This window comes from Erigeron canadensis, chromosome 4 (genome assembly GCF_010389155.1).
Source record: "Erigeron canadensis isolate Cc75 chromosome 4, C_canadensis_v1, whole genome shotgun sequence".
NCBI lineage: Eukaryota > Viridiplantae > Streptophyta > Magnoliopsida > Asterales > Asteraceae > Erigeron > Erigeron canadensis.
The window spans coordinates 33508872-33520257 of NC_057764.1; the positions used below are offsets into that span (position 1 = coordinate 33508872).

The 11386-nt window shown below is 30.8% G+C and overlaps 1 protein-coding gene across 1 annotated transcript; it reads right to left on the reverse strand.

Annotated features, from left to right (window-relative positions):
• Positions 1 to 1436: 1436 nt before the first annotated feature.
• Positions 1437 to 6627, reverse strand: LOC122595628 (probable CDP-diacylglycerol--inositol 3-phosphatidyltransferase 2). Its single transcript, XM_043768034.1, has 11 exons — positions 6511 to 6627; positions 6130 to 6234; positions 5663 to 5747; positions 5498 to 5547; positions 5310 to 5349; positions 5130 to 5174; positions 4958 to 5023; positions 4380 to 4494; positions 4210 to 4263; positions 4033 to 4131; positions 1437 to 1906 (listed from the first exon to the last, which is right to left on the reverse strand). The coding sequence occupies exons 2-11, from the start codon at positions 6188 to 6190 to the stop codon at positions 1847 to 1849; spliced, it is 675 nt and encodes a 224-aa protein (XP_043623969.1). The 5' UTR covers positions 6191 to 6234; positions 6511 to 6627; the 3' UTR covers positions 1437 to 1846.
• Positions 6628 to 11386: the final 4759 nt, after the last annotated feature.

Sequence of the window (11386 nt, forward strand, 5' to 3'; positions counted from 1 at the left end):
TTCATCTTTTATTGCTAGTGTCATTTGTAGGGATGAAAATGGTCTTCATTCTTCACCTTGCCATACCTGTAAAGTTGATCTGTACTTTAGTTACCTACTTCCATAACTTAGTTTCAGCTTATTTAGATTCCTGAAAATCTAAATCTATCAAAAGAGAAAATCACTACAATTTTCCTTAATAAGCTTTGTTATGTATTTTGAGAACTTCATACGCTAAGATATGGCAAATATGTAAACCTTACGCCTGCAATGTACCTTTTTAGGACATTTTATCGCTGCTTGTTAGATTAATTGAAATTAAAAGCATGCGATTTATGATAAACACAGTGAGCAAAAGCCAATATACCTGAGACCCTGGCTCCGTAGAATGTTGGTTACACACATCAAAATATTAGAGTTCATGTATAGCAATTAGTGATAATGTTGGTGATCCAAGATAAGTAATGCCAGTATGCCATCAAGCTCATGGAAACTGATCAAATATGACAAGACGAGTGGGTTGGATAACGGGTCACAACCGGTTAGGTCAGGTTGATTCCTGTCTTTCCATCTATGAACTATTAGACTAAAGATGATTATAAGAGCTATTTTATCAAACTAATAGTCTAATTGTTTTAATAAAACGCTTCAAGAGGTTGTATCATTTCTGTTGGGATGCATTACTTTCCTATTCGGTTTCCACTGGATGGCACATTGACCTTGACAGTCAACTGCACCTTCTGAACTGAAGTAAATTCAACATCATGGCCAATTGCAAATTTGTGTCTAAATAAAAAGAATGATGGTACCGTGACAAACAGCAAAGATTACTTTATGATGGTGAAATCTTTGATTTGTTGAAGGAATTAGATGCATTTTGAAGAAAAAGTATGGCAAAAATACTTTACACCATTTGTTTAGAAGGTAGCATCTCCTAAAGTAATATGCTGAGAAATGACAAATAGAACCTATGACGCCGTCTTACTTTTGTTTTTCATGCTATTGAAGAACAAATTAACTTTTGAAGACATTCATTTATCGTTTTGTAAACATTGAAAACAACGTTTCGTATAACCTTAACATTAAATCCAGCTTTTGAGTGCTTATCTTGACTATATCCCCAGACAAAAGTGACAAAACTACTAATCATCAAGTGAGATTGTAAAGACTGTAACTACCAGCAAACCAACCTTTATACACCTAATGAAAAATGAGACAATCATCAGCCTTCACAGTGTTGAAGCAATATCTAAATACATAATCCTTCATAATTACCTGTTCTAACAGACATTTTGCATGTTAGCAAATATGCCGAGAACAATCTGAATTTAATCTATGAGCTACTACTCTCTTATTCTAGCCGCACTCTAGAGGTAAATTATCTGCTTGCAACAAATCCACAAGCACTTTGTCAGAAGATATAAACATATTCACTCGACAAAACAATCACAACTACGTTTAATAAAAATTGACCCTTTGTATCTAAAACTTGATTATCAAACATCAAAGAAATACATTTCAACCATCAAAAGATGCAAGACACTACATCATTACAAGATCCACGAAATGATGTGCCCGTTAGAAAATAAATGGGATTACCACGAATTAATCGAATTTTGATCCACCCGAAATCCCCTAATGTAAATGAAACAGGACCAGTTTGAAAATTGAGGGTTATGCACTACAGTATACACAAAGCTTCTTTTAAGATTTTCTTCTGCAATCAGTATCTTCGAATAGAACAAGTGTGCCATTTTGATCATTACAGCTTCTAAGAAAGAGATATATAAGGTCCTCGAATCAAACAGCTCGTGTATAAGTCACAGATACCACATTGAGAATCAACGTCCATCACCTGCTTTAATAACTAGGCATTGTGCTTTTTGTTGAGGTCATATAGCACACATAAATCTGCTGCTGTCTTCATCTGAAACCATTCATAAACCATTTGTTAAAGCACTACCACTGAAAAAAAGATGTGGAAATTTCAACCCAATTACCTATAGATGGGTTGATTTGATAAACAGGGCAAGCAATAAAAATACTTGATGAAAATTAAATGGGTCAAATAAGTCATAAGTCGTGCAAAGTGGTTTTCATATACATAAAATCTCAAAAAATCATTTTAATAAAAAGAAAATTAGTTAATTATTGTAACAAATAGGGATTTGTAAACTATTATCGAACAAACAAATATTTGCAAATTTTAAGAATAATACATAAAATATAAGGGCACGTTTGGTTGTGGAAAACACCCCTTATTTTCCATTTTTTTCCCAAGAAAACATGGAAAACAGAAAACGCGTTCTAATCATAGTTTTCTAAGAGTATTTTCCAAGAAAACAGAAAGCAATGTTTTTTAATTTTCAATGGAAAACCTGAAAACATCTTTTTCTTGTTTTCCATTTTCCCTCCCTTCCCCTCACAAGTCACATCTCTAACATGTTTTCTAGTTTTTCTAATTAGAATGCATTTTAAAATTTTTTATTTGTTTTCTAGAAAATAAAAAACCCTTTCATTTTCTAGAAAATTAGAAATGAAAAACTAAAAAACATTTTCTACAACAAAACAGGCCCTAAGTGTCCCTGTTTAGACCTAGACAAAGAAAGTTACACACTTTTGACCCATTACCCACCCCACCTACGTTGGAAGCTCTGGAATAAAGCCATAAAGGATCGAGTTACATATGCATAACTGACCAAGATTTTACCAAGGGTAAAGAGAGCCAGTAATACATATGAAAAGCAAATCATGAGGACTTAATCCTAAGATGAAAATCAGAAGGAATATTGATATTTTTGAGCAAAGGTGAAATCTGCCATAATTTTCGGACCAATATGTGTACCACTAGAAGACATAATTGACATGATAAAACTGTAAAAGCAAACTAGAAATGAGTTCAAGTGTCAGCCTAATCCAGCCCTACCAAACAATAAATCATGATCTAAGTAATTAATTACTAAACTAGTGGTGTAGCGATCAAGGTCCGCTATATGCTATATTGGTTATAGCGGTGAGATAGTGGTGGTATAGCGGTAATGAAAATATTATGCAATATCTATATATATATAATACTTATTACTTAATATTCAATAAAAATATCAATTAATACTTTATACTTAATAGAAATAGCAAAAGTCAAGCTTAAAAGTGTCAATATTTGAAACATTAGTGTTACTACTTGCAAAAACTAGAGCTTCTTTTAAGTTTTGGCCCAAAAAAAAAACCCGCTATAGCACCGCTATTTTACCACTCTTTGGACCGCTATAGCACCGATATCGGTAAAATAGTGCCGCTATTAACTACACAGATCATGATCAGGGCAAAATGTGTGACACTAGAAGACACCAATCTGATCCAAACCAAGACATCAGCCTTTTTCACCTACAATTTTGACTATTTATATGGGACACCTTTTGGATTTATACATGGCCCTGTAATGTATACTCGGTGACAGTAATGTCAACGCATTTTGCATATGTGGATATCCATGGGTTTATGCAGGCGTCTATGATAAATGGCTTTGAGGTATTAGCCAGTAACTAAATGTTCTTCTAAGCATTCAATACTCTTCATATGCATTCTCCTATGAGCTTCATGCTGGTAATGATCTTTAACTACACATTGTATTTGCGCTTTAGCAACAACGAAATTTGATCACTTGGATCATTTTTTTTTAATGAACAGCATAAATTGGATCAGTTAATCATACTTAATGAAACAGTAGAGTTAAGTGATTGCACTCTTTTGTGATTGGTTCAGACTTTACGGAAAAACTGTAACTCATAGATGCAAACTGTACAAATATTATCAACCAAAAACAAGAATACCGCCCTCATCTTGTATTTTGTGATCAATTAATATAGAATTTAATTTGAAGTGAAGACTAGCTACCATATATATTGTATTTTAGTTTCACCTCTTAGTAAGGTTACACCATCTTTAGATGCTGCTAACACAAGGAGGTGTAAATGGTAAAACCTAAACATAGTGTTACTCTATCTTTAGATGCTGCTAACACTGCATCTGTAAGATTGGAAATGATCATAATACCTGTATAATATTGACTAATTGTTTGGTTGCCCATCCAAAGATAAGCAAAGCAAGTAACACAGAGTATATTATACTTTGTTGTGCAGCACCAAGCAAAACCTAAATTTCCATAGAAAAATGACATCTGTTACTCTAAATATTAAACAAAAGTTCAGAACGGAAAAGTTTTAGGCTTACATCAGCTATATTATCCGACTCCTTGGCTAGAAGAAACAAAGTTATGTAGAGAACCTGGAGATCAGAGATTCAGTTTATATTTCTGGAGCCCTTTGCTAGAGCAGACTTTGAATTGAAAAACCTCAGATTTCAAGAAGCAAAAGCTCAGAAAGCAAGCATTTATAATTTACCTCACAAGCTATGCAGCAGTATCCCATAAACATCCTGTTTCCGTAGTACAACTTAAACAGCCAACTGGTGCTGTCTTTCACATCTTTATGATTAGATTTGCCAACCAAGAAAGTACTGCATTTAAAAAAATGGATGACACAATTGAGCATATCTATTTCCATACAGCAAAAGGATACTATTTTGGCCCATTCACATTAGGAATGATCACTGCAGATAATGTTTCATACTTTCATATCTAACAATTAGAAGTATTTAATTAGAAAAATAAGCATACAAGGAGATGGTTAAACGGGTCAAATGGGTCGGAATTCAGAAATTACACAAAATGTATAGTAATATAGTTAATACATAAATTTTCCTGAATCACTTTTATGTATACAAGATTATTATAGTTGAAATATTGTAGCTGTTGTATCACATTCAGCACAACTATTTGTAAAGAACTTACAAATTCTGAATAAAAGGTGAGCCGGGTCAACTAAATACGGCCCAAACCATTACTGACCCAAGCCCATTTATAACATTCACGGCTTCACATAAAATGAATGAGGATTTGAGTTGCATACACATAACATACCTGTACATTTGCAACCAATGGCTTGCAATATCCAAGGCAAGCAACGACAGGAAAACAAAGCTAGGTCTGCAAAGTTGAAAAACCAAGTGGCTGAGATAATAATCACATGGGCACAAGCGCAAAAAAAAAAAAAAAAAAAAAAAAAAACAGGAAATAAGAGACAAAATAAAACCTGTAGACTTGAGATAGAATTACCAGAAGGCATGCAGTGCTAATCCTGAGAGATGCCAAATTTCAGTAACGTAAACAGATAGATGTGATGACCATTAAGATAAACTCACGAAACAGACAAATATGAATGATGTAAAAGTAAAACAGATGTAAAGAATTCACAATAACTTATTATTATCACCTATCTGTGACCATATCCAGAACAGCTCCAAAGGTTGAAACTGCACGGGTAAAATAGAACAGAAATAAATTAAATTGGAAGAAAATTCTGGAAACACCCAAAACAGCTAGAAATCAAAAAACATCTAGATGATTTGCAAGCTTCAAATTGACAACGTTGGTAACAACTATTTTTGGATAAATTCTTACCTTGATTAAATTTTCGAGCAAACCAACCATCCAAGGCATCACAAACAAAGCTGCAACAATAAAATCAACCACTTAATGTTCTAATCACAACTTTAATAAAATGGTATCTTAGTTAAGCCAAGAATCAAGCTAACCAACAACCTTTTATAAAATACTTATATTTACCTGATGAAATAGAGAATTGAGAAAAGCTCTTTATTAGTAAAGCAAATCGCAAAGGCAAAAACATTCATCAAAACCCTTATGTAACCTGAAAATACGCATAAAGCAGTAATATTCATGATCAATAATAATTCCTATAGATACAACATATTTTGCCCAATAGTTAAGTGCTTGGAGACGTATTGATCTATAGCTCGAAATTCATACTTTGTATTGATCTATAGCTCAAAAACTGAAGTATGTATCATACTTTAAATGTTGATATTATGTGTATGCAACTTTCACTATCTAAATTTCATTTCATATTCTATAAGTCATCAAAACTGTGTCACGCCAGCACTTTACAAGTCAGGTGGATACAATATCATACATACTATGGATTTCGAACTACAGCTCAATGCATTTCCAAACACTTAACCCTATAATAATTTTAGTATATCGAAAACGTAAATGAGATAGAATACACTTACCAATGATATTAGGTATGTAAAGATACACACTTATTGTTCTAGGTCTCGATTTCGATGCCATTTCTACTTGTCCAAACTTATATATAAGTATAAGCAAATCTTAACCTGCACAAATTAATCAATAATTTTTAAAAACTTCACAAATTTAAAGCCAAAATTTTTTTTAAAAAAATACTTAGAGACACGGCATATATAAAACTACACTATGGACTATATTAACTAAAATTAATACTACAAAATATGATTATAATTCATGAAAGAAAAACTAGGAGGTACAAAATTCAAGATTTAAATAAAAATAAACATATATACAAGATACAAAATAATTATGTATATTTATAGAAATTGAAATATATAGAAACAACGGAAGATGGATTATACCAAATCTTGTTGATGATGAATTGAAAAAAAAGATCTTTCAATTAGGAACCCTAAAAATAATAATAAACCCTTTTCAGGTATTATTAATCAATTTTTTGGGATTAAAATGGAAGTCAATCATGGAGAGAGAGATACAGATGGATATTATATATATTCGTCTGGAAATGGCGATGGCCTCCGTTTAAAGCAATTCTACGCGCGTCCCCGATTTTATTTTTTTTTTACTTTTTTTAATTATTCTGTTAAACAACAAGAGTGAAAAGTTTCATATACGCCCTCTACCGATGACTAATACACACTCAGTCCTTCAAATTATCTATAGACTAATACTATACTTCGATTATCTAATACGAGTACTATATAAAACATTTTGTCTTTTTTTTATTAAGAAAAGATGATTTGAATTACCCAAAATAGCCTTATTCTTTATTCACTAATTTAAACATCTCTATCTAATATACCTATAATAACCTTAAATCTCAATCACTCATTTTTTTTCTTTTCTCAAATCTCAACCACTCATTTTTTTCTCTCTCCTACATAAATCATTTTATTCTTCTAATTCATTCAAAATCTTTTATCTCAAAAATCGTATATCGATAAATCAAAAAAAAATTGTATGGGTGTTCTTAAAATTTCATGCTCTTTCATTAGATATGTCATTCGATATACTTTCGACGAATTTTTAAATCTGAGTGCCCGTATAGTTAAGGCATTTGGCTATCATACTCTATGACTTGACCTATCACCCCCACCATATCACCGCCGCAACACGTGAACACTAGCTCTTGTTTCATACAAAATATATTGGGCTTCGATTGGTATTGTTGTTTTGTTTTGTGGTTTTAAATCAAGCTCAACAAGTTTTTTTAAAAATTATTTAGGTTTAATTTTAATTTTTTTAATTACTTGAAAACGTGAATCTTCATTGCTTATACAATTATGTGGGTAAATGTATATATGAGCATACATGCATTAATAGTATTATAGTGAAGTGATTAAGTAAGAACAAAAATATCGATGAAAACGTGATAACCATTAAAAAAATATCTCTAAGGGCTTAGAGTTAAGAGCTACGCCCGTACCGTATCAAACCATCACCATCTCTTGTATCCCCGCCTATTAAATCCATACTATTCCATATACGTCCGGTGACAACCCCTTTAGAACAGATGGGGACAACTCATATGATTTTTTACAAAAAATAAAAAAAAATTTTGGAATGGGTTTTTGTTAAAAGAAAATAAAAATCAAGAATTAAAAATTAAAAAAATTTTAAAAAACAAACCAAAAAGGAGTTAAATGGAGGAAAACTAGTGGTTCTTACGGTTCTCTTTCATGTTTTGGTTCTCACATTAATCCTACCCGAGGCTTATATATATATATGGGAAAAAAGAATATAAGGTTGTCAAACACCTAAACTTAGGTGTGGAACCCCTCACATACTAATATTTTATTATTTATTGTTTAATAAATAAATGTCTAAGTCCCCATGATTTTTATGGTTTAAAAAATTAATATGTGAATGTCCAGCACTTAAACTTAAGTACCTAACAGCTTTATATTCCCATCCCTTATATTATATTTATATATATATATATGCAAATCAAGCATATCCATACAAGTATTTTATAAATAAATGTATCATTAGATAGTTTGGTGATAAAAAAAAAAACGTACATAGATAGTAAATGAATATGTGTAAACAGTAGTAAATGATAAATGATTTCATAGATATTTCTATGAGCATGGGTGCATGAAAAATGTTATGAACATATGTATGCAAAAAGGTACTTAAAAGTTTCTACGACTTTATATTGTTTCTCTTGTTTTATTGTCTAATCAATAAGAAATAATCAAATCTATAATATTTCTAGCTTTCTTAAATATAAATACAATAGGTGACTCTATCAAAACTAAAAGAGATTAGATTTCGAAGTGTTAGAAACTAGTTTTTGGCTATCTACAAAGGCTATTAGCAATTTTAGAAGATAGAAACTAGTAATTTAATATTTTGATTGTGTGAGTGTTTAGTGTTTAGATTTAGACCCGAGAACTCTACTAATTATTACAACATATATGGCATCACGAAGATTAGAATAAACTTTGCAAATTGCAAAAGCATTAATAAACAAATTAAAGGAATTTATTCCACATATTTTAATAAATCTCATGGAATGGAATTTGATTCTATTTTCAATCTTTCAAGTCTTATACGAGTATTTGGAACATGTGGATCTCGAGGACACAATAAGTTACGCAATGTTTGTTCACTTTATGAATCAGAAACCGTTCATAAATATTTTGAATTATGTTTAAATGTTTGTGTAGTCTCTTTAAAGGAAAAAAAATTAATTGGCAACTTGTGTTTTGTGACAAGAGAGTGCTCGAAATAGTGAAATACTGATCTGGACATTTTCTATGCCTTACCTGTTTGTGATTTGGCAGCACGTGAGAAGCAACAAAGCAAAATGACGCGCCAACAAAACAAGACTTTGACCAAATATTATAAATCAGGTCCTTAAACTACTTGTTTCTTTTAAACCAACCCCTAAACTTCTTACAAGTAACACATCGTGCCTGATAATTGATAAATCATAAATTCTGAATGCTACATCCTAGTCATTTCACTTGATGTAGTTAAGAAAGTTGCACTTTAACGACTCACATATACCTAATTATCTTTTGTCTTCTTTGTATGTACAACTACGAGTTGTTGTTTGTTAAAAGCTACAATTTTAGCCAATTCTTAATTTGTTCAAAGAACACAACATTTTGATCTCTAAACATTCAAAAAAATATATAATAAAAATAATGATGCAGATATATGTTTTATAAACAAACTTTGGATATTAAATTCGATCTATTCAAAGCCAGTAGGCACTAAAGTATTCAAAGTTTCAAAACTAACCATCTTTTGTCTTATTCGAATGTATAATTACAAATTGTTGTTTGTTATCATGCATCATATATACTTCAACGTACTATATAACATATAAAAGAAAATTCAATCGGCCGTGCCTCGTGACGAGCAGTAGATATCTCATCATTTCGATGGACCAACACTATAACAAATATATGCATGTATATAGTTGACTCGATCTTATATTGTTTGCCTATAGGTGTTTTACATGTATCTATTGAGCTTTAGCTCACGTGATATGTGTAATAACTCGTCAACTTATAGACTATGGATTTAAACAAAGTGGATTAATGGTTTATCCATCAATAAACACTTTCATTTTTCCTTCTCATTTCTTGAACCAGACTATCATCCTCTCAATCCAAAAAAGCCTAAAAGATCACATTTTATGAAGATAAAACTTCCACAGGCTATCGCATTTGTTTGACATTACGATTGCAAACAAAAAGGTTGTGACCATTGATCAAAAAGGAGAGAGTTTAAGTAACGAAAATAACATTATCTTTACCTTAATTTTTGGGATGTTGATCAATATGTATCTAATTACCCTTTATTAACATAAATGAATGTGAATAGTGTTATTTTGTCTTTTTGCGCCACTTTTTAGCTAAGAATATACTCGTATATCTGTTACAGCAAGTACTAAACAAAAGGCTTGCTAGAAGAGTTACTCAAGAATTAATTTTTGTAGTTGATGGTCATGGGTTCGATTGGCCTTCCTCTCTTTTTTACTTTTAGGTTGAACAAAAGAAATATGTTGGTGGGCTGGGCTGGGCTCTTAAAATGAATGTAATAGGGCTCTGAATTTTTATCCATTTTGGCTGGTGAGTTGGGTTGGTTAGGTTTGGATTTATTTAATGGTTCTTTTTGTGTTATGTTTTTTAACAATTCTTTTCAGATTTGTTTTTTTTTTTTTTTGAATATATGTATGTATTTGGGAAGACAACTTTTTAAATATGGTTATTCTTTATTTTTACATATAATTATTTAAATACTATATATCTTAAAATTATCTCTTTTATGAAATAAATATGTAGTTTTATAGCAAAGTTTGTTGGAATTTTTGTTGTTGTTGTTTCTTAGTTTTTACATATAATTTTAACATGTTTTTACTTAAACTAATTTTTTAAACCTTTTGTTTTAGGTTTTAGTTTTAATTTTAAGTTTGGAGGTTTTTTAATACTCCTCTATAAACTTTTACGCATTTGCATTCTAACAATACTTTTTCTCTTTCTATACTTTTATTTTTATTTTCTTCGCTTTAATTCATGGGTTTATTTGGTAACATTTTCTTTTCCCATTATGATTTTTTGAGTATAAATGTAAACATGATGGTGTAGTTATGGTATTGCTCTTAGAAAGAAAAATGACCAACCGTACTTTTTTAGCTTTACATTTTTACGAAACAGTAGGTATGGAAGTAAACAATTTACAATGTTTTGTTTGTGGTATTGTCTTCAGAAAATAAAACGCGCAAAAATGATAATTACGAGCGCACAACTTAGGGCTAGCGAATCTTCTAGTTCTAAATAATAACAGGTAGTCTGGTGAACTTATATGATAGTAATCTTGTTAGCTATATAGACACTTTGTAGTTGCTTATGAGAATTATGTTAAATGAAATTAATCTTTTCTTTAAATGCTTTTTGATCATTGTTGTGTTACTGTTGGGTATAAAACCATATCTCAAACATTAAAAATAAATAAATAAACTCTACGGGTGTAACGCCTCGATTTTTAAACGGTAATATTTTAACTATGATATTATATTTTATAATTAGTAAGGATAAATGAGTCATTTCCTTATAAAATATTAGTTCCTAAATGAAATATTAGATAAACAACAGGGGTAAAATATAACTAATAGTACTAAATACCCTTAATTTAGTTAAAATTACAATTACATTGTAAACATCCTGGAACTTCTTATGTGTGTGTGGTCGAGAGTGTTCA